The following is a 26,733-nucleotide window of genomic DNA, read 5'->3' on the forward strand; positions in this document are numbered from 1 at the left end:
TCACCTTGACATCCTTGATAAATGGATGCAAATGACAAATGTTAATAAATTCCTGTGCCATTCACAACAGGTCAAGAAAACAAGCAAACAGAAGATTAATACAACTGAATCAGATACTGCCTGCAGAATAATTAAAGTATGGAAACACAGACTCTTTCTGGTTTTAATAATGGATGTTTGTAAATCACTGTTGCCACATGAGATCATTCAGCATCTCTTCTGCCTTATAACTTTCAGCCTAATTTTAGTAATGAGTGTTTTTCCAGTCAAACAATGTTCCTTAGATTTAAAGTTAACACATTAATATGCACATCAAAAATTAGTACATCACCTCTAATATCTCCCTTGTGGCCAGGTTTCACTTTGCCTGACTGAATCATTATGTATAATTAATATTGGTGTGATTACAGATTGCCAGATAAAATAATGTGCCCGTGGAGTAATAACAGATCCACAGAAGTTTTTGCAATCAGAAGGGAGGTAAGAAATCTTGGTGGCTTTCTTCCACCTGCTGCAGCCTCCAGATGATATAATTTTTGTAAGGTTTAATAGTTAAGTGGTGTTGACATCTCTCCTGTTAGTCCATGCCACAGCCACCAACCAGCACAGGAATTATTCCCTCTCTGGAAGCTGTAGGATGCCACAGGTGTTCTCAGGTGAAACTTCACCACCTCTGGTAGATCCAGAAGTCTTTTGCAGTGTCATTCTTCTGAAAAAAAAAAAAAAAAAAAAAGTCAAGCTGAATAAATTTAAATTTTAATTTTTAGCATTTAATTTTTATTAATAATATTCCTGTTCTATTCTATTTGCCATAGGAATTGGCAACAAAGTGTGGTGGAAATATAAGAAGTAGTCACAGATTTGATGGAGTCACCATCCCTGGAATTGCTGAAAAGGTGTGGATGTGCCACTGGAGGATATGGCTAAGTGGTGGGAAAAGGTGGTGGTGCTGGGTTGAAGGCTGGTTTGGATGATTTTCAGGCTTTTACAGCCTTAATGATCTTATGAGTCTGTGATTCTGTGATTTGATTCTGAGAAAAAGCCTTTGAAGCAACATGTGCCTCAGTTTCCACTCTGATGACCCCACTTTGGGAACTGAAAGGAATTTGTGGACATAATCCAGGGTGTTGGCACCTCACAGGCACTTCTGCCACGCACAGCCTTGGAGTTTCTGCAGGTCAGGTTCATAAATCACAGCCCCAGTGCTCCAGACCATCTGTGCCCTGACCATCACAGCTCCCATTCCTGTTGCTGTAATTCCAATTATGTGTATTTTTTACCATCTCTCTTGGTTTTCAGTTACACTCAATGATCTCTACAAAGATGGGCAGTTTATTTATAGCTTATAAGGGACCCAACATTTCAAGGCAGACTGCACCAAAAGAAGCAGCTTGTTATCACTTTTTATTCTCCATCTTTTTGTTTGCTGCACAATCAAGCATGTTTTTGCAGCTCTTTTGAATTTTCCAGCCTGTTAACTGCCCACAATTGTATTTTCTGAGTGAGCCTTGTAACTTCTTTGTAAAAAACTCCTCTATAAATCCTTTTATGTGTACAAAGAATTTTTTTTCCTTCCCTTCATAGAAAACATCCTAAATTGGGCAAAAATGGGAGGTCAAGTGTAAGAGACACTCTGACTGTTCTCACCTTGTTCTTCACCTGCCAAACAAGAAGTTGGTCTCATCTTCTTCCTCCTCCCACGTTTTCACCTGGACCAATGCAAGCACAGATTCCTGTTTTGTGTTTGCTTTCCATACCCCCTGCCTTTCCCTGTCTCCCTCTATCCAGCTCTAGGAGCTAAGAGCTGCTGAGATCTCTGGATGCTTATAGAGTGGTTTTTTAACTCCTCACATTCTTAAAATACTCATTGCCACTACAGAAACCCAGAAAAATTGTCTTTTATTTTTCTTTGACTCCACTTTCTCCACCACCCTTCACTCTGATTTCAGCTGGCTACAAACTCAACATCTCCATCAGCACTAAAAATGCCTCCCATGACCAACTGTCTTGGTTTGGAAAGAGAGATGTCTGCTAAGGAAGGCAGGAGCCTCCCCTGAAATGGAACATGTAAACCCCCTCCCTCTGAATTGTTATAAATTTTAAATTAAGGGGGGCTCAGGCAAAGATATGGGAGCAGGAATAACAGTTATTAGGGAAGAAACTAAAAGAAATAAAATAATCAATGCAGTGATACAAAACAACACTGACAGAGTCAGAATACAGCCTGACACCCTGTGGGTCAGGGTGTTGGCAGCAGTCCAGTGGGAGTTGTGGCTGCAGCCCTCCTGGAGTGTCAGGGGTGGTTCTGGTGGAGCAGGGATCCTGGAGCAGGGATCCTGCCTCTTCCTCTGAAGATCCAGTGGAAGAGGCAGCTGCTCCTCTGGGAAATGCAGTGGAAAGGCTGTTCTGGTGTCCCAGGATCTCAGATTGTATCCAGGTAGGAATGCTTGGCTCCTCCCCTGGGCGGGGCATCTCCCCATGGGATGATGGAATTTGATCAGCCATGCAGGGACACTCACTGGCCATGAACAGAAGATAATTAATAATTAATGGCCCAGGAACAGCAGAGATGTCCTAGAGGGAGGATTGGATGTGGAAGAGATAAAGAAAACTGCCTAATGAGCAGAAGATAACTGCCCCAGCTCTGACAGATGGGGTAGAACACACATTGCTTGGCAATCTGGGACACCAACTCTGGGGTAAAGCAGAAAGCCCTCAGAGGAATGTGCTTCACTTTTTGGTGAGTCCTGACTCAGTGCTCTGAGGCTTTCAGCATGTCTGGAAGGCATTTCACCCAGCACAAACGTTGTCCTGCAGTAACTCCATCAGCTTTCTCCTGGTGCTGCTGCAAGTTCTATCAGTGTCAGCACAGCAGGGCTGGCACAGGGTGATTATGCAAACAAAATCCCAAATTACCAAATTGCAATCACAGTGCAGGTGCTCTTAGCACCTGATTCATCCATCGCTACCTTATTAACCACTCTGATTAGTGTGAGCTGTGAGAAAACCCTCTGATCTGTGTCTAAGTACAGCCATCACTGTGGTGCTTCCACACTGGAGCCACACGGCTCATGCAATTATTTCACGAGTGAAAGCAAAGGCAGCGTGTCACCTCCAGCAGCATGAGCCAGGTTAGAGATACATCAGCACACAAACAGCCTGGGGCAACTTTCATTAGCACTGCCACATTTGGAGAGTTTATCTACTCCTAGATATCATAGAATCAAAGAGTTATGGAATGGTTTTGGTTGGAAAGGACCTTAAAGATCATCCAGTTCCAACCCTCCTGAGCAGGGACACCTTCCACTATCCCAAGTTGCTCCAAGTCCCATCCAACCTGGCCTTGGACACTGCCAGGAATGCAGGGGAAGCCACACTGGGCACTGTGCCAGGGCCTCACCACCCTCAGAGGGAGCAATTCCTTCTCAATATCCCTTCTAAACCGACTCTCTTTCAGTTTGAACCCATTCCTCCTTGTCCTATCACTCCATGCTCTTGGAAGAAATCCCTCTCCATGTATGTATGGATATATCTGCTGCAGCTGTAAACTGGGGGACACATCCCAGAAACAAGCTGCTCTTTGTCTTGGGAATATTTAGTGTTCCCAAAATGTGATGTGGCTGCCAGAGTTCCTGATCTCAGTGAATTCCAGTTCCTCTTCTGCCTTTTTGGTTCAGAGTTTCTCAAAAAAAAAAAAAAAAATTGCTTGAAGCAATCTATTGCAAATCAATCAACCCAAACCAATATTTTATTTCTTTTCAATGAATACATAAATATGTATAGGTATGTACATAAATCCTGTTTATGTGCTTTGCTGGGATTTACAGCACAGTGCTGGAGAGCAGGAATGATTCCTACTGAATTCAGGTTCTGACAAGTTTTCATTATATTTTCTGGATTCCTGGATTAGAAATGAATGGATGTCTGTGGTTCTTGATCTACTCCCCCTGAATTCCAGGCACAAAATTTTCAATCACCATGGAGAAACTTGTAAAAAAATCAAGGAAAAAGATGTGTTTAAAATGTTCTTACATTGTTTGTAGATCGAAAATTATTTCAGACAACTCAGGTTTCTTCATCTCCTTTAAAATCCAGAATATTTATTCCTTTAGGCATAGCATTCCTTTTTCCCTGCTGGACAGCTGATGTGTGTGATTTGTGTATCTGGGTTAAGTGGGTTTATCTGACAATTTTAGAGGGAATCAAAGGGCAAAATGTGTTCTGACGCCTAATTTTACAAGTACATTTGTTCTGCCAAACAATTAATTCTTTAAATTCTTCCAAATGGGAAATCATGCTTTCTGGCCCACGAGCAGACTCGTTATTTCTGACCATGGAGTATGAAAAATAACAGCCCTTTTTTGCAGCTATCAGTCCCTGTGACACCTATAATTTACAACATTTGTGAGTACAAATGGAATTAATGCCAGGTGAGGCTTCCAAAGGGCCTGGGAATCGGATACACTTTGGAAAGGCTTCTGAGCAAGGATCACAGAAATATCTCTTTAAGGGACTTGCCTGGCACTGGGTCTTGAAAACTTTTCCTCACTGAGGTAGAGGAGCTGGACTCAGCAGTTTCACATGTCTGGGTAAGAGCTGGCAGGATTCACCCCTCCTTAAATTCCTGGGTTTTTACAGAGCTGTCTGGACTTGTAGGAACAAGATCTAACTATAGCTGACTTGGTGCTGCTGCTCCTGCCAACCAAAACAGTCAGGGACTCGGGACATTAGCACCCTGTTATCTCTTTGTCTGTACATATTGAAATCTGCACAAGAGGGGAATTAACTCCTTCCCTCTTGCTTCCCATCCTTTTCTTTTTTTAAATTTTCTTTAATTATTCTGCACTTACAATTCCTTGTTTTCAGCATCTTTACCTTCTATCCTGTACATATTGAAATCTGAGCAACAGGGGAATTAACTCTTTCCCTCTTGCTTCCCATCCTTTTATTTTTTAAATTTTCTTTAATTATTGTCTGCTTGCAATTCATTCTTTTCAGCATCTTTAGCTTGTATCATTTGAATTTGTTTGGCTTTGAGGATTATCATAGGATCGAATTGATCTCGATATTCACCCCTTCACCCCTTCTGAAAACACTGGGAAAACAGAGTTGATAAAAGCAATTATCTATCCATGGAGCTGTTCCAGAGCCATCTGGGCATGGCCCTGAGCAGCCTGGTCCAGTGAAACCTGTTTTGAGCAGGGTGTTGGATTGGGTGGTCTCTGGAGGCTCCTTCCAACCCAAAACTTGGAGTAATGGTTCCATGAAATTCTGGTTGAACCCTCCCAGCCAATACCAGCGTGTTGGCCAGACATGCTCACTGCCAGGGGAGTGACTGGGACCTAGGAAATGTGGTCAGATGAATGTGGCACAGTGGCTAAATTCTAAATCCTTGCCCACCTAGAGTTGTCTGCGGTCCCCTTTGTGGGAAAAGTGGCACCACCCAGAATTTGGGAGAGCAGCTGACCAGCCAAAAACTGCTGGTGTGTTACATATTACCATCAACAGCCCTCTGCCATCCTCTTTCTGAATTGGCAGAAGAGCTCATCACAAACAAGAAACTTTCTGTGGACCAAACCCACCAGGAGTCCTGTGCCAAAATCAACCATATCATTAGAAAACCTTCCCATTGTTTCTTTGCTCCTTTTTCTGTTTGTATCTAAATTAAAAATTTAAGAAGATGTAATAAGAATACACCAGACCCCGAAAAATCATAGAATGTGGAAACATTAAAATAATTCCCAGTAGATTCCCAGCAATATGATTACACCCATTTTAAGAGTGTAATGTCATATTAAAATGGTTTAAGAGAGAAAAAAGTTGTTATGAAGTTGATTGATTTTTATTTACAGCCTGGTGCATTCCCATCTCTGCAGGGTACTTTGCTCTTTCACAGCAGTGAGAATTCCCGACAAATGTTCCTCGTGTGCTGCTGTCATTCATCCATTCCCCTGCATCACCCAGCTGATTATTCCTTCTGGGGCTGGAATTTTACATTTGGCCTTATTGAACTTGACTTTATTTTTTTTCCAGGTGATTTTCCCAATCCAGACAATTTTGGATTTCAGTCTTGTCCTTCTGCCTGTGCATATGGATTGCAAATGTGATCATTCTGCAGAATTTCTAACTCATTAATAAAAATTGCTGACTGGTACCTGCCCTGTGGAGATTTATGCTTTTGTTCTTAATACATCATTGTGGTCTGTTACTTCTCACAGAATAGTTATAAATGCTTTGCTATTTTTCAGTCAAATTCCAGTACATTAAAGAGCAGAATTATCTAATCTTTAAGTCTTAAAATTGCTTAGGACACTATTTAGTAAATAATATCCAGACCTTAAGTCATATCTAATATCTATGGGGTTTTTTCCAATCCAGGCCTACTGTTTTGTCAAAAAAAAAAAAAAAGAAATTAAAATTCTTCAGCGTAGGTATGTTTAAAAAAATTTAAAAATTTTGGTTTTTATTAATCCCTCTGTTGTCTTCTTCACACTGACAAACTGAGGATTTATTTCAAGATTATTCTGACAACTGGAATGATGCTGTCTCACTGTATTCTTCTTTCCAAAGACTGGCACCCTGTAACTCTTTTCCCACCCCAGCCCCACCCCATGTTCCCAAAGGCCATTTCCATAACTCTGTTGGTTATTCCAGTTACCTCCAATAACACACACAGTTGAATGGTGTCAAGTCCAGATGCTTGGAAACACTTTCTTGATACAATTTTTTTTTTCTCACATTTTAGTCTGACTTATTGTTTCTTTTCAGTAATGTTAATTCTGACAAGGAAGTTTCTTACAACTTCCTTGAGCCGTTTTCCATGCCTTCCTTTAACAGAAATTTCCTGAGGCATTGCCTGTTCTCCACAATTTTTCAGCTTACAAAGTTCCCTTCTGAGTCTTACCTTCTTCCATTTGAGCAAATGTATTTTTCTGAAGACCATCATCAATATCTTGCCCTTTTTTCCTAAGGCACATCCATGCTGATTTAGTCTCATCCAGACTCTCCTCTTTCTTCATGCTCTCAGTCTGTTTCTACCTCCTCTATTAAAAGTCATAACATCTGTTTCCTTTGCCTAGATTTGTTTGGTTAGTTTATTTTTTTAGCTGCCCATCAAAAATTAGGGCTTATTAACACCCAGGCTTTTCCAGGTTCTTTACACATCCTGCTGCACTCTCCTTTCCAGACATGTCAAAGAATTCCTTTCATTACCAAGAGGTATCACTGTGATTAATTCAGCTAATTTTCCAGAAATTGATTCAATGCTGCATTTCACACTGAGAGTTGGAAGATGGTTTTGGCATTTGGTGAAGATGTCATAGAAACACAGAAAGGTTTGGGTTGGAGGAGACTTTGAAAATCATCCAGGGCCATGGGCAGGGACATCTTCCACCATCCCAGGGTGCTCCAAGCCCTATCCAGCCTGGCCTTGGACACTTCCAGGGATCCAGGGGCAGCCACAGCTTCTCTGGGCACCCTGTGATCTTACCACCAGTTTTTGTTACACAAAGAGTCACTGCCTGTGAATTTTGATAAAATCCTGCAGTTTTCTGAGTGTTTTAGGTGAACCGTGCTCCTTTCCTCTCCTTGATTTGAATGCATCTAGCTAAAATAATATTCTTTGAGTGGGGTGTCCATAATGACTCACGGTGATTGCCAAGACTTAGAGGCAAGAATACAATACAAATGTACAAAATTAATAAGCCAGCACTGTTCAGCTTGTGTAAGAGCATTTGGATGAACATCCCAGTAATCTGAGTTTGTATCACACCTTGGCGTGTCCTGCTCTGGCTACAATTCCATGACCATCACTGGGATCTGCCACTGAGGAGCCAACCCAGTTTCTGGAGAGAAGCTCCAATTAAGCAAATCCCTCCTCTGTGTAGTTTTCCTTAATAGGAGCACGCTGGTTTGAGCACATTTTTGGAAGGATAAAACCTTGCTTTGCTGACTTTGGGAAAGTCAGCAGTGCAAGAATCCACCCAAGCTGTCCAGCAGATACTAAGGAATTAAACATGTCATATGAGAAGGAAACAACACATTTTCTAATCTTTGCCAACCACAGGGAGATTCATCTTTCCTACATTTCTTGTCCTGAGATGATGACCACGATAAGAACTGACTTAAATCCCAAAGACCTTGTTTTTGCTTGCAAATTGGCTTAAGCTCATCCCCTAATCAGGTAATTGAACCGTTTATGTGTCTTGGCTGAATCCCAGTCCGGGTTCATCTCTTATGAAATTATTCCAGGTCATTAACCAGTCTGGTGATCCTGAACCAGTCATTATGGGAAAATACAATGCTCATGGCCAGAAAAGCCTAGAGGACCAAAGCAGGCTTCAGATAAGAGATTTAGACCCTTTGTCTCAGCCTTGGGACAGATCTGTCAGTCTGCTTCCCAGAAGCCAGTCCCAGATTCCCCTCCCATCCTTCAGCCTGGCTTGTAGAGCTGAGCACCCACTGAGCCTGCTTTGGGGTCAGGAGTGGGACCAGGACCATGGCAGGGCCACCTCCCTTCCTGCCAGCCCTGGCACCCACTGAGCCCATCACTCTTGTCCTGGACTGTGGTTTGGAGTGGATCAGGGCATGGAAGGGGCAGTACAAGTTAGTGACACACATCACTCCTAACAGAGCCCTGCTGAGGTGACAATACCCTCCAAAGTTCAGCTCTCTCAGACTTCACAACCTGCAGCCTTGAGGGGCAACTGAGCCTGGCTCAACAGGGACCATGGTGGCCCAGGAAATCTAAATGTAGAGACAGAAAATTTGGCTCCTTTCCCTGAAGGATCTTGGTTAACACCTTTGTTTCTTCGTCTTTTACTGGAGGACAATATGCCAAATATTTCTGAATTTCTTTACAACCTGAATGAATTTCTTTACAATCTGAATTTCTTCCTTCCACATGCCACCACATGGCAGGGAGGCATCAAATATGTGCATTTTGTTGAGAAGGGCTCTCCACTGGTGATGTTCCTGGGCCTGACTTTAAAATTGTCTGCCTTGTACAGAGTCAGGGAGAGCCAGAACATGGCATGAAAACATGACACATCCTCCAGCCCATTCCCTCAGTCCACCATTGCTTTCAGCTCAGAATTTCCTGATTTATGGAGTGCCACAATGGTCTGTGTTTGCTTTTCCACTGCTAGCTTTCGTGGTGCTTGTTGTTTTACCCTATTGAGCTCTGGGCTGGTTCACAGAAACCCAAGGTATTTATGGAATTACCCATTATAGAGCCAAGAGTCTGTGGCATCTTTAGGTGTCTTGTGTGACAGGAGATGATTCCTCCAGTCCCTGAACTGACACACCTGAAGGCATTGCTCCACCTGGATGTATCACACCGTTCTCACCACATTCAGTTTCAGCTCTTCAAGCTGCTGTAAAAAAAAATCCAAATCAGGTTCTCCTTCATGAATCCAGCTCATTGCTTTTAAAGAATTAGCCAATGCCCATGGCACTGTTTAAAAGCACTTACCTGAACTATGACCATGAATGAGTTTTTTACACTAATTTTTGCCATCAGGTCCCTTCTTTGTCAGTTCCATATGTTTTTAAAATTCATTGCATCAATACCATAAAAAAAAGATAAATTCAGGAAGAATTTCTTACAGAAGGGGTAGGACAGACTACCCAGGGAGGTGGTGGCTGCTTTCAACATCCATGGAAGTGTTTGAGAAATGAGCTGTGGCATCCCTTGCTCTGGTCTGCTTGGCAAGGTGGAGTTTGCTCAAAGGTTGGAGACTTTTTCCAACTCTTAGGATTCTCTGAATCCCGGTGGAAGCTCAGGAGACCAGAAGTCTGCTCTACATGTTATCTGAGTCCTGCAGCTTGGCTTGTAGTAGGTTGTTGAATCTCTGGGTTTCGTCCACCAATTTCATGATTCCATTTTCACAGGAAATTTCACAGGAATTTCTGGGGAGGATGAGATTAGTGAATCATCACATGCAACAGCCTCACTCCTCCTCTCTCCCCAGTATGAACATGAAGAGTGGCCTTGCTGGGATGACAAAAAAAGCCTGTGGAATTTCCTCTGGCAGTGACAACAGCCTAGGAAAGAACCTAAGAGCAGAGCAGGCAGGTGGTCACACACCTGTATCCTCTGCTGAGTATTTACCACCCAAATTCTCACCAGACTATCCAGGTGCATTCTCCTCCCGCAGCTGGAGGCAGAGTTGATATCACAGAATCATAAAATCATAGAAAAGTTTGGTTTGGAAGGATCCTTAAAGACCATCTCAGTCCACATCCCTGTCATGGGCAGGGAAACCTTCCACTAGACCAGGCTGCTCCAAATCCCAACCTGGCCTAGAACACTTCCAAGGATGGATCATCCACAACTTCTCCTGTTATTTATCTCTGTCTTTGGTATCCTCACCAGCCCTTCTGCTCTCCTTTAATGCATTTCTTGGCAATTTTGGCTGAATTTTGCTTTAACAGCTAATCTGCAGCCAAAAGAATATCCAACCTTAGATAATCATAATTTGGCAGCTGTGCCACAACCATCACTGTCAAAATATGTCCACTGTGCAGGAAAATCCAGAATTTCTCACTGGTACCGTGCTGCACCCAACTGTTTCATAAAATAAGAAGTGATCAGAGGTTGGCCCCTGCTCTACAAAGAGATTTTCATATATTGTTGGGATGAAAACACACAACTGGGTGTAAGAGCTCTCCTAAACAAATTATTTTCCTAGGATTCAACAAACTAATCATTCATGCTAATTTTGAATGATTCACCCTCTCTCCTGACCCCTCAGCACCCTGCTAATGTAACCCCAATACATGGAGTTATCTGGAATGAGGCAGCATTCCTGGATGGTGAGACCTGAATTCTGGTCTGTGTTGGCTCCAGGAATTGGCTGTTATGTTCTCCATAAACAAATAGAACTTAAGGCAAACATTTGCTCCTCACACTTTCTCCAGCAAACACGGCTTCAAACACCAGGAGGGAAAAACAAACTCCATGACCAGCCTCTCAGCTTTCCACAACATCTGTGTTCATTTTTCATGTTTTGTTTTCCCTCATCCTGGAAGCAAAGCAAAGCAGGAGAAAGCATTAGCATCTAACCACAGTAATTTCCTGAATTCCAGAGAACTGCTGTCAAAACCAAGGATTCACTCACTGCTGGGACATCTGTATCAGATTATTGCACTTCCCTGTTCACTCTTGCATTGTGGAAATCAGCTGCTGCTCCAGTCCAGAAGCTGGGAAAAAATGTGTCGAGTTCCTACTGTTTTTCAGTGTATTCTTTCTAATTTCCCTCTGCCTCACTTCCCAGATTTCTGCCTCTAATCTGTACCATTTCCCCCACTGGCTGTCAAGCTGCTGATAACACACACTTTTCCAGAAATGTATTTTAATTCTTTTCCTCTCTGTACATTTTTATTCTAGTCCCTACCAAAAATAATGATGATATTTTTAATGATGACTGAATTCTCTGACCTGATTCAGCAGATAACTCATTGCCTTCTCCAAAGCATTTTCCATGAGTCTTTGGGAGTCACATCTTTTGTCTGATTGACTCGTTAGATCTCAAGAATCCTGATCACCAAGATCAGGATTCATTTCCATAGGTCATCCTGGGAGTTCACTCCTGATCTACATCTCTCTTGAGAAACCCTATGGATTAATCACCAGAAGAAAACATGACCTACCAAATGTCCTGAGATGATTTTTAAGGTCCCTTCCAACCCAAACCTCTATGACTTCCAAGGAAAAGCTTGAAAAGGAAAAAGAGGGAGGTACATGGGATACCTCCAGGCAAAAATGGTCTCTGTAAATGGTGGCTCTTTGCACATTGGTGTTGTCAAAATATCCTCAGACCAAAGTTCAGCTCTCTCAGACTTCACAACCTGCAGTCTTGAGGGGCAACTGAGCCTGGCTCAACAGGGGACCATGGCAGCCCAGGAAATCTAAATGTAGAGACAGAAAATTTGGCTCCTTTCCCTGAAGGAGCTTGGTTAACACCTTTGTTTCTTTGTCTGTAACTGTGGGAAAACATGCCAAATATTTCTGAATTACATTACAACCCCTTCCTTCCATGTGGAATGTATAATTTGAAAGGCACGCTCAGTAAATGAGGTTATTTCCTCACCAGTGGGAGATCTGATCCCACTTTTGGGGTTTGGATCTAGCTGGTACATCAGAAAATAAGGTGTATGCACAATCACTGCGTGGTTGCTTGAAAAATTTCAGCTTTGGGTTTAAAAGTTCACCCCACAGTGCTGGCCAAGGCCCCTTGGAGCTGCAAAAAAGAGGAGGAGGTGACCATCTTCCCTTCTCAGCAGCCACTGGTAAGGCTGCTGCACTTCCATGGGATTTGGGAACCACATGGACAATTCCCAAACTCCATTTGCAGGAACAGGACTTGTAATAAAATGCAAAACCACCAGTGAAGAAATTTGGAAGCTGCAGCTCCGTAACCTTCCCCACCTGAACAGCCATCCCTGCACCGGGAAGTCTGGCTCAAGGCATCTAATTTAAGCTTTGCAAGCCTTGCTACATCCTTGGATGGGCATCCACCTGGAAAATACATCTGCATACAGCCCCTGGCTCCCAAAGCAGCTGCTCTTCCAAGCTCTGGAGCCCCAGGCACATTTTTCTCTCTCCACTGCCCATTCTCCTCTGGCCAGCAGAGAGCCCTGCCCTGGAAGGCCAAGTTCATGGGCTGCAAGGACAGAGCAGCCCAGGGTCACTTGGGAACAGCTAATAAGGAACTGATGCTGCCATGCAAATTCCAGAGCCATTGCAATAAGGTCATTCCTTCAGCAAAATGTCTCGTAAGGGGCTGGGAACACAAACCCTGTGAGGAACCCCTGAGGGAGCTGGGGGTGCTCAGCCTGGAGAAAAGGAGACTCAGAGGTGCCCTTATCACTCTGCACAGCTCCTGAAAGGTGCCTGTGCTCAGCTGGGGCTGGGCTCTGTCTCCAGGCAGCACTGACAGAACCAGAGCTCACAGCCTCCAGCTGCACCAAGGGAAATACAGGCTGGATAGCAGGGAAAAGGTTTTCATGGAAGGAGTGATAAAGTTCTGGAATGTTCTGCCCAGGGAGGTGGTGGAGTCCCCATCCCTGGGTGTGTTTAACAAAGCCTGGATGTGGCTCTGGGTGCCAGGGTTGAGGTGGGGTGTTGGGGCTGGGTTGGACTCGATGATCTTGAGGGTCTCTTCCAACCTGGTCATTCTGTGAATTCTGTGATTCTGTGATTCTCTGACCCATTCACCTCCAGACCAGAGAGCTCTCAGTAATTTGGTTTTGCTTTTACTGGCCAGGACAAATCTGTTGTGCCCTTCTGTCTTCTAAAGCTGAAATGCAGCCCTGCAGTTACTTGAGAGCCAGGGGAAAGAGAACAAGGCAATCCCACATGTGCCCTGCTAAAAACAAACATCTGGCCAATGCCTTCACATGGCCATTGCTGTGCCTGTTGCTAAATTCATTATTCTTTTAGCTCTGTGGGTTGCAGCAGATTCAATATTCAGACCAGCAGCTAGAGACATTATTCAAATACATCTCAAACCTGGATATTTACTCAGGTGCAAACTCTTTGTTGGAAATAATATTCCCAGACTAAGCAACATTAACATCACTCAAGGGGGCATTTCTTGTTGGATTAATATGGAGATTTGCAAAACATGAGGGTTCAAGTAGGAAAAAAAAACAAAAATGCATTTCTGACTTCCATGGGAACACCAGGGGAGGCTGAGCTGATCAACAAGGTGCTGAAACAGGAATAAGATGCTCTCCTGCTGCTGTCAGTGCTGCCATAGGATTCACTTTGCAATGGATTCCACTTGATCAGAAGAAAAAAGCCAGGCATCACAGAAAATATGTAACTTTCTCACCCCTCCCTGCCCATGTCATAGAGCCAAAGAGGCCCTGAAGATTCTGGTGCAGAGGGATGGCTGAGCTCAGTCCAAACTTTGCTTTGAAAAGGAAACAGAGAAACCACCCCCGGGAAGCAGGAGGCACACAAAGCTGGTGACTGAAAACATCAGGGCAAGAGAAATATTTGTCCTGCAGGTGAAGTTTCCACATGGAGCCACCCTCATGGCTTGGCTGTACCCCCACCACGTGTCCTTGCCCTCAGGTCATCACCTTCAAGCAGAAATTTTATTGACTCCTAACCCGAGGTGGACATGGGGTGAGGAGCCCAGACAGGGGTGAACTTCCTTAATGGCACAGAAATAAATGAGTCTGAAATTTATTCCTCATCCTTTAGTGCTTTAGGTGGCTGGTTAAAAACAACACAAAGCCTCACACACACTGAACCCAGATCTTTTTAGTCTGCCATGAGCTCCTAAAGTAACTGTGGTTAATTCCAACTGAAGGCAAAATTGAAGAGCACCACCTTTTCGTTTGCAGTCTAATTTTAGTCTGAGCCCATGCCACTCATTTTTGTGCCATGTTTTAATATTTACTATTACTTACTTGTGTAAAATTGAAGTGTGGAAGCCTGCAAGCTCCCTGTGCTCCCTTAAGAAAGCAAACAAGCTCATGGGAAAAATTACGATGTAACTTGAACTTATAGAAATAGTACATATTTATTTACCTTCATACAAAGAGCATTGCAAAAAAGCTTAAGTCTGTTGGGTTTTATCAGAATCAAGATCATTACCTTTTTTCTAAAGCACCCTCCTGGTCTAGGCTAAAACTCGTGGTCACCTTTTTGCCCCACCTCTGCCCACAGAGGTCCTTGGCCCCCCAGAATCCCCCTGATGTCCTGAAAGTGTCCCCTGCTCCTGATGGCTGAAGGCAAACACTCAAGATCCTCTTTGCAAATCCTCCTCTCCTCCCAGCATCTCCATTTCTCTACCCCGTCCACCAAAAGATCAGTGTGAGAACCCAGGAAATTCCTTTGGCTGCCCTGCAGGGCTCAAGCCCCTGCCCAGGAGGCTCAGAGCCCTTGGCACAGAGCCCAAGACCCCTGGGCCTTCGATTTACCCCTTGGAAAAAACAATTACCAACCTTGTATGAAGAATTACAAGCCACGAAAGTTTAAGTAGAATGACAGTGAATTTATCACGGGGTGAAAAATAGATTTTTGGGGTTTTTAGAATGGGGGTTCAGAGGGCAAGATAGAGGAATTGGGCATGTCCAGTCTTTGTCCTTCTCCTTCTTGGCCTCCATCTTCTGGGTGATGTTGGCACTTTTGGACTGGTTTAGAGCACAAGCTCACTGTCTAACACAGGTGATAGGTATTGGAAAGTAATTGTAAATATTGCACAGGTAGTTTTTAGTATAAAAAGATAACACCACCCCGGGGGCAGGCAGAATGACTCTGTCTGTCTTGCTGAGTGGACCTCAGCAGGCCAGAGAAAGAATTTTATAGATAAGAAAAACTAAACAACCTTGAGAACGAGACCTGAAGAGTTCTGACTCTTTCTTCAACCGCCAGGCTGGGAAAAGAGACATTCTAACATATTTTGGGGTCACTCTGAGCAGCTAGGGAACCCGGGAGATCAGCTGTTAGGACAGTCAATGATTTTTCAAGTTTTTTGGTTATCTTATGACTGACAGGATGGAACCATGTCATGACAACTTCTTTGGGGGTCATACAAGAAGGACATAAAGCTATTAGAGAATGTCCAAAAGAGGGCTGATGTTGGAATCCTAGATACTGAAAATTTTAAATTTTCTGTGCTGAAAGGCACAGACTCACAAGAATAAACTGCATTGAACCTGAAGCTGTGGAGAGGACTTCCAAAATTGATTAACAGCACTGGGATTACGAGTGTGTAATTGGTTAGAAGTGTGTAACATCACAAGGTAGAAAACTGAGAGTTTAGAGGTTTAGAATATAGAAATAAATATGAAGCAAGATAGAAGTTTCAGGGCAGAGGCAAGTTGATATTTTTTACCTTCTTCTTCATGGGTTTGGGTGATGTTTTGTAATTGAGTAGAAAAGTCTGCATTGTGGGCTTCTAAGGATCAGTTATTGGGTTAAAAGAGAAAATAGTCTAAGTGACCTTTCTTAATTAGATAGTTTAGTCTTAAAAGACCTTGCAACAAGAGATAGTTAGCCATTTTGTACCTTGCTGATGAAAAGCTGCCAAAATCATTGTTGTGAAGCTATTTCACTAATAAAAAATAATAAACACCTAAGTCCAAACATAAACTACCATCTCGAATACTTTCAATCCTGACCTCAAGAAACCAATAGGCTGTAAAGATGGTCAAGGGTCTGGAGGGGCCATATGAGGTGTGGCTGAGGTCCCTTGCTTGGCTCAGCCTGGAAAACAGGAGACTGAGGGGAGACTCATCAGAGTCTGTAGCTCCTCCACAGGGGCAGCTCTGATCTCTGCTCTCTGTGTGTCCTGGGTTCTAAGGTGTGGTTTAGGGGTGTTCTATCCCCATCTGTCAGAGGTGGGGCAGTTCTCTGCTGCTCATTGGGCAGTTTTCTTTATCCCTTCCACAACCAATCCTCCCTCCAAGAGATCTCTGCTGTTCATGGGCCATTAATTATTAATTATCTTCTGTCCATGGCCAGTGAGTGTCCCTGCAGGGCTGATCAAATTCCATCATCCCATGGGGAGATGCTCTGCCCAGGGGAGGAGCCAAGCATTCCTACCTGGATACAATCTGAGGTTTGGAACAGCACAGCAGCCTCTGCCCACTGCATTCCCAGAGGAGCAGCTTTCTGCTGCCCTGCATTCCCAGAGGGAGAGCAGGCCCATCTCCAGCAGCCCTGGAGCTGCAGAGGAAAACTCCCCCCTTGTGCAGGATCCCTGCTCCAGCAGAACCACAGCTGGCACTGCAGGAGGGCTGAGCCCCCCTGGGATGGGACTGTGCCACCACCCTGAGCCCCCCTGGGATGGGACTGTGCCACCACTCTGATACACAGGGGGCCAGGTCCTATTCTGAATTTGTCAGTGGTTCATTTTCTTTTTTTTTTTATTTGTACTATTGCATTTGTATTTTTAATTTTCTGAGTAAAGAACTGTTATTCCCATTCCCAAATCTTTGCCTGACAGCCCCTTAATTTCAAAAAGTATAATAATTCAGAGGGAGGGGGTTTACATTTTTCATTTCAAGGGAGTCTCCTGCCTTCCTCAGCAGACACCTGGCTGTTCAAACCATGACACTACATTAGTGCCAGGATACAAGAGAAGGGCTGGAGCCATCCTAGGGAAGGTTTAGTTTGGATTTTAGGAAAAGATTCCTTTCCCAGAGAGTTCTGGGCACTGCCCAGGCTCCCCAGGGAATGGGCACAGCCTCAAATCTGCCAGAGCTCCAGGAGAGTCTGGACAACGCTCCCAGGGAGAGGATGGGATTGCTGGGGTGTCTGTGCAGGACCAGGCGTTGAACTGAATGATCCTTGTGGGTCCCTTCCAGCTCAGGATATTCTCTGATTCCATGAAGTCCTAGTTTGGTGTCCTTTTCCAAAAAAGGTTTCTCAGGCTTTTATTTATGAGCCAAAGAGTCAACCATGAGAGGCAGACTAAAAATCAGAGGGGCTTTGGTTCAGGGCTCATTCCATACCTGCCATTTGAAGCAGCTGATGGTCTGGATTTCTAACTGGTAGGAAAATGTACAGTAATGGCAAATAAACGCTGACATTTCGGTGAAGTGAAATTTCGCAAAGAAATAAAACTGCCAACAGAAATATTTTTGTGCGATAACAGAGCAATTCTTTGTTGCAATTTTGACCTTTTGTAGCATTTTTATTTATATATTTGGTTCTGCTGTGATTTATCTCTTCTGCTGTTATTTATTTCATTCTATACACCAGCGACTGCTTTTTTTACACCGTCATTAGCCATTTTTCTGCTAATTGCTAATTCTCACAGTAAATCTGAAGTAATTTGCCTTATGTTTTGCTCATTTTTCCCTGAAAAAATAAAAGTGTTTTGCAATGTGGATCTAAAATGCTCTGCCTGGTATTGGAGTGTTTTATTATATGGCTTTTAACAGAGCAAAAGGCAAAAAAAAGAACATCCCTGAGGAATGCTTCATTTTGAACTCATCAACATTCCCACTGAAATAACAAACATGTCCCACCAGCTCTATAAACCACACTTATCTGTTTGTTCTATCCACCCATCCTACCTGCCATCACCTCCCAGACAGCAGCATGGCACTCGGAGCTCTTTCCCTTCCACACAGCAGCTCCAGCCTCTCTCCTTGGCTCCTGCCCACTGGATCAGGCTGGAGCTGAGACGTGGGGGGGAGGCCTGCACCTCCTGAATGCCCATATTCCATGTGTGTCCATAGGCACTCATGGCTGATGGTCTGGAATCACAGAATGACCAGGTTGGAAGAGACCTTCAAGATCATCAAGTCCAACCCATTCCCTGACACCTCAACTAAACCCTGGCACCCAGCACCACACCCTCTGGTATTTTGGTTCCCCCCAGATGAAGGCAGGAATGATGACTCTGACTCCATGTTCTCAGGAGGCTAATTTATTGTTTTATGATACTATATTATATTAAAGAATACTAAACTATACCAAAGAATACAGAAAGGATACAGACAGAAGGCTAAAAAGATAATAATGAAAACTCCTGACTCTCTCCAGAGTCCTGACACAGCCTGGCCCTGACTGGCCAAAGAGTGAAAACAACTCCCAGCAGAATGCAATGGAACAATCACCTGTGGGTGAACAATCTCCAAACACATTCCACATGGGCACAGCACAGGAGAAGCAAATGAGATAAGAATTGTTTTCCTTTTCTCTGAGGCTTCTCAGCTTCCCAGGAGGACAATCCTGGGCAAAGGGATTTTTCAGAAAATGTGAATGCCACAAATCCCAGTCTTTTTTTAAACACACCCAGGGATGGTGACTCCACCATCTCCCCAGGCAGAACATTCCAGAACTTTATCACTCTTTCTGTGAAAAACTTTTCCCTGATATCCAACCTGTATTTCCCTTGGTGCAGCTGGAGGCTGTGAGCTCTGGTTCTGTCAGTGCTGCCTGGAGAAAGAGCCCAGCCCCAGCTGAGCACAGGCACCTTTCAGGAGCTGTGCAGAGTGATAAGGGCACCTCTGAGTCTCCTTTTCTCCAGGCTGAGCACCCCCAGCTCCCTCAGGGGTTCCTCACAGGGTTTGTGTTCCCAGCCCCTCTCCAGCCTCATTGCCCTCCTCTGCACACACTCAAGTGTCTCAATGTCCTTCCCAAACTGAGGGGCCAGAACTGGACACAGCACTCAAGGTGTGGCCTCACCAGTGCTGAGAATAGGGGTAGAATGAGCTCCCTGCTCCTGCTGGCCACACTGTTCCTGATACAGGAAGATGCTTTACCACCTCACTTTATGCCCTGAAAGGTGCTTTGCCACCTCACTTCATCCCCTTTTTTATTTGGAGTTTGGAGAGGCTACAATTTGCCTCAGCCTCCCTCCTCCACTTGCCTCGTCGGCTCTTGTGTCCAGGAAGCCAAAATAATTTCTGGTTCTCAGAGAGTTCCCTGTAAATCACAGCAGGGACCTGCCCCAGCACCTTCCCTGCACTAAGAGCACGGGCAGAAAGGAGTTCATGGGTTTGGTAATTCTTTTCCCCAGGGAGGGCAGTGAGACCCCACCTGCACTGCTGTGTCCAGCTCTGGGTTCCTCTGCACAGGAAAGATGTGGATGTGCTACAGGGGGTCCAAAGGAGCCCACAGAGATTCTCCAAGGGCTGGAGCACCCCTGCTGTGGAAACAGCCTGAAAGATTTGGGATTGTTCAGCCTGGAGAGCCCCTACAAGTACCTCAAGGGGCTCCAAGGGAGCTGGAGAGGGACTTTGGACAGGAGATGGAGTGACAGGACACAGGGAATGGGTTCCCACTGCCAGAGGGCAGGGATGGATGGGATACTGGGAAGAAATTCTTCCCTGTGAGGGTGGTGAGGCCCTGGCACAGGGTGCCCAGAGAAGCTGTGGCTGCCCCTGGATTCCTAGAAGTGCCCAAGGCCAGGCTGGACAGAGCTTGGAGCCACCTGGGATAGTGAAAGATGTCCCTGCCCATGGCAGGAGGGTGGAAAGAAATGCTCTCTGATGTCCCTTCCAACCCAAACCATTCTCTGATTATTTTTCCTTTTTTTTTCTCTATCCAGTTGCTCCAAAATTAAATTAAAACCTGTAAGAGAAAGGTAATAAATTGCTCTATGCATCAGCTGGCAAGGAGCAAAGCAAGTTTAGACTAGACCAGAAACCTTCCAACCAGGAGGACAGGGAAACCACTTAGGGAGGAGAAAGCCACCATGAAGGGATTTTTTGGAAAAGACAAATCAATCTTCAGGAAAGGGGCTTGGATCCCATCATGTGCTCTGGGATCCCAGCACTTGAGTAGGGGAGCAAACGTTTAAAAACCAAACCATACCCAGAGCAGCCTCATTCACATGAAGGGGAGAAAAGTGGGAAAAAATAGTAAATGTAGTAAGATGTGATAGTGGCTGGGATGGGCTGTGGGAGCAGGAAGGGAAAGGGAAAGGGAATTGTAATCCATATCTGAGCAGGTTTGGGTAGATATCATTAGAGGATGCTCAGAGTTTCTTCTCCCCCACCTTTATCATTCAATTAATAAAAGCTATTTTCTTCTCCTTCCCGCCTCATTTATTAAGCCATAAACATTCACAGCATAGCCTGGTTTTTCCTAGACTTAAATAAAATTGCAAGAATACAAACATATTAACAAAACATGCATTCATCACAAAAACTTCGCTTACCTCAACAAAGTCCAAATTACTTCTTAGAATCATTTAGGTTGAAAGAGAATAACATCACAGCACCAACAAGGGTGGACATTTCTGCACACCCCACCCCTCATTCACAATTAAAATCAAAATTCCCACATTTCTAATGCTCTGCATCAATTGCCCAGCCCAGGTTTTGCTCATTACATCTCCCAGTTATTGCCCAGATCCCCAGTTTCTCCAGAGCCCCCATGTTTGGACACAAAAGGTGCAACAGAACAGGTTTGAACCACCCCTTGCAATCACTCTAAGCTCATTTTTATGATGTTTGAAGACCTGTGAGCAGCCCAGGAGCCAGCAGAGCTGGACAGGACCTCAGAGGGAGCAGCAGTGAAGCTTGATCCTGGCTTTCCAGAGGATTTTTGGATGTCCTGCCCAGGTAACTCAAACACATCTTTACAAACATTAAATATTATTAATTTGCCTTCAATATTATGAATGTGCATTGTCTGTGAGCTGGATCCATTTCTCCCAGCTCTGGATCCAGGAGATCTGCAGGCAGATACACCATGGATAATCTTCCTTTGCAGAGTCACAGAATGATGGTTTGGGCTGGAAAGGACCTTAAAGATGATTTATTTCCAAGCCCCTGCCATGGGCAGGGACACCTTCCACCCACAGTACCACTCTCCTTGGTACAGACCCCAGAGTGCTTGCAAATGTTGATCAAAATCCTTTAAGCTCTGGTGCTTTGAACCAAAAAATTGCTTTTCCTTTCCAAGATTTGGGCATAACATGTAATTACAGCATGACAAACACTGTTCAGCAGGTGTGTGTGTGTGTCTTTTTATCTATCTAAAGAGCCCTGTTCACATCACCAAATGGCACTGCCTCAATCCCAGGATAACCTCTGCCCCAAAAGGGTAAAAAAAGAGGGAGGAAAGGGATGAAAAGCACCGAGAGGGAAGATCCCAGGTGTTCACACACCTCTGTATGTGTTTACCTCAATCCCTCCATTCAGACCTACCCAAACACTTTTATTTGTGTTTAAGTGCATCAACACAAACTTGTTCCTCACTAGTTTAAATTAACCACAATGGCCCTGATTTGGAGAGAAAGGGATGAACAGCAAGGAGGTGACAGGGTGGCAGTGAGCTCTGATGTGCTTTAGCTGACAGTGACAGCACAGGATGTGATCTCTCCCTGTCCTGGTGGGGAGTGAAAAGGCAGCAGAGCAACCTCGAGGGTTTTCTGTGTGGTTGGGGCAGAAGTGGCAGCCCCAGGCTCTTACCCCCACCAAAAATTGCCCCTTCCTCTCTCCCACCCCATCCTTGCACCCCATTCAAGCCCTGCAGTCCATGCCAGCTCCAACCTCTCAGCAACAGGGACAAGTTGTGTTTGGAGACTTCAGGAGAGGAGGAGAGCTCCCCCAGGGAGGGCAGGTGAGGGTTCTTTTGCTTCTTTTTGTCCAGGGTCAGGATTAAATGTGTGAGATGGTGTTTCCTGTTCAGACTCAAAAGTTTATCAGTTCTTATCTCTGTCACAGTCTCACCTGTATTCTACAGCACTTCACTCCAACAAACTAAAAATGGAGCCCCATCTCTCTCTCTACGAGGCCTTTTAGGGATAAACTGTCCAATTAGGAAGTGACACCTCAATTATTTTTACTTTTAACCCAAAAACCAACCACCTGTGCCCACAATGTGGACTTTTTTATCCAATTACACAAAACCAACCCAAACCCATGGAGAAGAAGGTGAAGAAGAAGGTGAAGAAGAAGGTAAAGAAAAAGGACCAGTCTCTGCCCTAAAAACTCCATCTTGCTTTTTATTTATTACTATACTCTAAAACCTTGAACTCTAAGTTTTCCACCCTGTGATATCACACATTTCTATTCAAACTCCCCACCCACACTCCCAGTGCCATCATTCCATTTTGGAAGCTTCTCCATGCCCTCAGGTCAATGCAGTGCTCTCCTGGGGGTCAGAGCCTGGCAGCACAGAAAGTCTGGAATTCTCAGCACTCAGGGTCCCAACAGGCAGGACCAGGGCAGATTCAAATCTTCATCCCATCTTTTCTTCCTACGTGCCTAAAATCCTGCTGTACATGAGAAGCTCAACTCAAGCCCCCACTTTGGAGGGAGGCACATGTTTTCTTTATCTCTGGGTGTCACTGGATAGATTAGATGAGATAAATATATCTCCACAGCAATCTGTGTTGCTGCAAAGATAGGGCTACGAAATTCCATGGATGAGATCTTCCCATGCTGAGTTTAGCATCCCAGTAAGAAACAATCCTTCATTTTGGTGGCTGACATGTTTTCATCAAAACATAAGGAAAATGAATTTGACCTCAAGTGTTGGGTATTTGGGCTTTTTTTTTAAATTCACATTAAAAAAGCTTTTAAGTGTTTGTTGGGTTGGTTATTTTAAGCAAAACCACCCTTATGAACACTTTACTTCTGCAGTATTTGTTCCTATTTTCTTGTGTTTTCCAGTTTTCTCGGTCTCAGCAGGGCCGAAATCCCAGCTCAAGGAAGTTGGGTGAAATCATAAGGAAGAACAAAAGTGCATGAAAGAAATGAGGAAAATCAAATCTGTGTCGTTTCCTGCAAGGATTATCAAGGGAAATAAAGGAATAAAGAAGCTGTGATATTTTTTGTCCACTCATACCCAGTGAATCTCCAGATCTCCCATGCTCTGACAGCACCAGTTAAATCATCCCAACTGTCCACTTGACCTGCCCTTTAAACCAACTATTTTTTTAAGGAAAAAAAAGTTGAAAAATCACGGATAAACACAGTCCAAGGAAATATTTCCTGTGTACAGTAGAAAGAAGATGAGGGAGAGCCCCTGTTCACCAGCAGGGTCAGTCCCCATCACAATGTATGGAGGCAGGTCACTGGGAGGAAACCAGTGTAAACAGGATCTGCTTTTATCAGTGGGAAAAAACCCCAGTCCTGTTTAAATTAGAAATATGTTCCTATATGTTATATGTTATAGTCACAAGCTGCTGTGTCCAAGCTTTGCAGCAGGATTCAGTCCTGGCAGGGAGCTGTCCCCAAATGCAAGACTCTGACTGTCCCCTCTGCTTTGGGAAGGAGCTCATGAGGGGATACCTGCACCCTGAGCAGGATGCCTGAGGGGCCGAGCATTGGGAAAACAGGGTTTGGCATGGGAGGGATGCTGGATGCAGAACCACAAAGGAAACCTGGCAGGGCATCCTTCTGCTGGGGTGCTGGGGCTGGGGGTGAATGGTCAGACTGGCAGGGCATTCTGCTGGGGTGCTGGGGCTGGGGGAAACAGGACATCTGTGCACGGCATCCTCCTGGCGGGATGTTGAGGCTGGCAGGGACATGCCAGCCATTTAGGACGTCTTTGTGGTGAGACGCTGGGAGAGGGGCACGTCAGACTGGCAGGGCATCCTCTTGTGGGATGCTGGGGCTAAGGGAGGGCATTCCAGCCTGGCAGGGCAGGGCATCCTCCTGCTGGGATGCAGTCCCGGGGGTGCCGCAGGGTGCTCTCCAGTGGGATGGTGCTGTCCCCATTCTGTCCCCTTGCTGTCCCCTGGCTGTCCCCGCTCTGTCCCCACGCTGTACCCTGGCTGTCCCCGCTCTGTCCCCGCAGCCCCGGGACCCGCCGGGCAAACCCTGCGCTCTGCTGCCCTCCGGCGGTGACGGGCGGGAGCGCTGCCCCCCCCCCGGGACTGCACCCCGGTACGGAGCGATCCTGCTGGGGGTTAAACCCCAGTGCTGAGTGCTCCTCCTGGGACTGCACCCCAATCCTGAGTGATCTTCCTGGGGGTTAAATCCCAGTTCTGAGTGGTCCTCCTGGGGCTGCACCTCAGTTCTGAATGACTCCTCCTCGGGCTGCACCCCAATTCTGAGTTCTGCTCCTGGGGCTGCACTCCAATTTTGAGTGCTCCTCCTGAGGCTGCACCCCAGTGCTGCGAGACCCTTCCGAGGGCTGCCTTCTCCCAGAGCGTGCCTGAACCCCTTCCATCATCATCTCGCCTGGACCCCCTCCATTATCATCTCGCCTGGACCCCCCTCCATCATCTCGCCTGGTCCCCCTCCATCATTATTTCGCCTGGTCCCCCTCCATCATTATTTCGCCTGGACCCCCTCCATCATCTCTCCTCTCCCCTCCTGCTCTGCTGCCGGTTTCACTCTACCCCGGAGCTCGCCTCGTCCAGCAAAGCAGCGCTGCCGCCTCCTCCTCCTCCTCCTCCTCCTCCTCCCCCGGCGGCACCTGACGCGCGGGGCTCCCGCCCGCCCCCGGCCCGTCCGGCTCCTCCCGCCGCTCCCGGTCCGAGCGCGGAGCCGCGGAGCTGCCGGGTGCTACCGGCCGTGCCCAGCGCTGCCCCCGGAGCATGCCAGGGCGGCGGGGGGGCTCTGACCGCGCTGCCCCCCCGGGGCTGAGCGGCGGGGACAGCGGGGACAGCGGGGACGGGGGGCAGCGCGGGCGGACGGCTTGAAGCGGGCGGGGGGCGACGGGCAGCGCGTCCTGCCCTCCCTCCTTCTATCTCTCTCGCTCCATCCCTCCATCCCTGTCTCCCCCTCCATCCCTCCACCCCGGCCGGGGGAGCGAGGTGCGGAGCGCGTCTTGGCGGGGGCTGCCAGTCGGGGATCATGCTGGGGGAGCTGCGCCTCGGCACCGCTTTCTCCTCGCCCTCAATGGAGCCCGGACTTTCTCTACAATGACTTTCCCCGAGCTGAGCAATGGCAGCTTGAGTGGGAACCGGACGGGACAAGGCAGCCAGAGCGCTGCCAACCGGTCCTGGGGGCTGCAAGGGGAGGAGACCCCCGAGGGCAACGGCACCACGCTGACTTTCGCCTTGGATGTGCAGGCGGTGGGCGTCGGGGTGTTCCTGGCCGTCTTCATCCTCTCGGCCATCGTGGGGAACATCCTGGTCATCCTCTCGGTGGCTTGCAACCGGCACCTGCAGACTGTCACCAACTACTTCATCGTCAACCTGGCCATCGCCGACCTGCTGCTCAGCACCACCGTGCTGCCCTTCTCCGCCACCCTGGAGGTGTTGGGCTTCTGGGTGTTCGGGCGCATCTTCTGCAACATCTGGGCAGCGGTGGACGTGCTCTGCTGCTCTGCCTCCATCATGAGCCTGTGCATCATCTCCGTGGACAGGTACATCGGCGTCAAGTACTCCCTCAAGTACCCCACCATCATGACCGAGAGGAAGGCGGGGGTCATCCTCGTGGTGGTCTGGCTCTCCTCCATGGTCATCTCCATCGGGCCTCTGCTGGGCTGGAAGGAGCCGCCGCCGCCGGACGAGAGCATCTGCAGCATCACGGAGGAGCCGGGCTATGCCCTCTTCTCCTCCCTCTTCTCCTTCTACCTGCCCCTCATGGTCATCCTGGTGATGTACTTCAGGATTTACGTGGTGGCCAGGCGGACCACCCGGAGCCTGGAGGCAGGGGTCAAGAAGGAGAGGAACAAGTCCATGGAGGTGGTGCTGCGCATCCACTGCCGCAGCGTGCTGGAGGAGCCTCTCTCCAGCACCCGGAGCAAGGGCCACAACTTCAGGAGCTCCCTCTCCGTCAGGCTCCTCAAGTTCTCCCGGGAGAAAAAAGCAGCCAAGACTCTCGCCATCGTCGTGGGTGTTTTCATCCTCTGCTGGTTCCCCTTCTTCTTCATCCTGCCCTTTGGTAAGTGACCCCATCCCAGCTCAGCTGCCTGGGGCTGAGCCCCTGGGGACCTGCTCCTTGGGACAAACTTTTCAGGACACAACTCATGCATAGAAATGAGGGATAGGTGACTGATAGGCGAATAAACCAGTGATGAATTAATTCAATTAATTAACACTTATTCAATATTTATTAAGCAAAGTCATATAATCAATCAGAGTGGGTTGCAAATGAATAAAATAGCATCTATAAATAATAATTGCTTTAATTAATTCATTCTGCATTCAGCATTTTAACTAACAAAGTTTAGGCTAAGGAGGAAGCAGCTCTGTTTCAAACAGGCTGTTTCTATGGCACAGTGGTCTCCAACAACATCTTTGTTATCTTCTCATTCTCCCATTTTGGGAGTCACAACTGGATGTGCCCCTGTGGGTCCAGGGCTCCCACCTCTGTTGGAGATGAGTGAGATTTTTTCCCTCCAAGGAG

The 26,733-nt window shown here is 46.3% G+C and overlaps 2 protein-coding genes across 2 annotated transcripts in view; both read left to right on the top strand.

Moving 5' to 3' along the window:
* PTPRA (protein tyrosine phosphatase receptor type A) overlaps positions 1-26,733 on the top strand; it is a 520,615-nt gene that overhangs the window by 119,945 nt on the left and 373,937 nt on the right. The gene's annotated exons all lie outside the window — the stretch shown is intronic.
* Positions 25,071-26,733, top strand: part of ADRA1D (adrenoceptor alpha 1D) — a 44,695-nt gene continuing 43,032 nt past the window's right edge. The window contains exon 1 of the mRNA XM_009098139.4: positions 25,071-26,268. Coding sequence (XP_009096387.1) covers positions 25,302-26,268 — 967 coding nt within the window. The 5' untranslated portion in view covers positions 25,071-25,301. The remainder of the gene's footprint in view (positions 26,269-26,733) is intronic.

Source organism: Serinus canaria, chromosome 4 (assembly GCF_022539315.1).
Source record: "Serinus canaria isolate serCan28SL12 chromosome 4, serCan2020, whole genome shotgun sequence".
NCBI classification, from domain to species: domain Eukaryota; kingdom Metazoa; phylum Chordata; class Aves; order Passeriformes; family Fringillidae; genus Serinus; species Serinus canaria.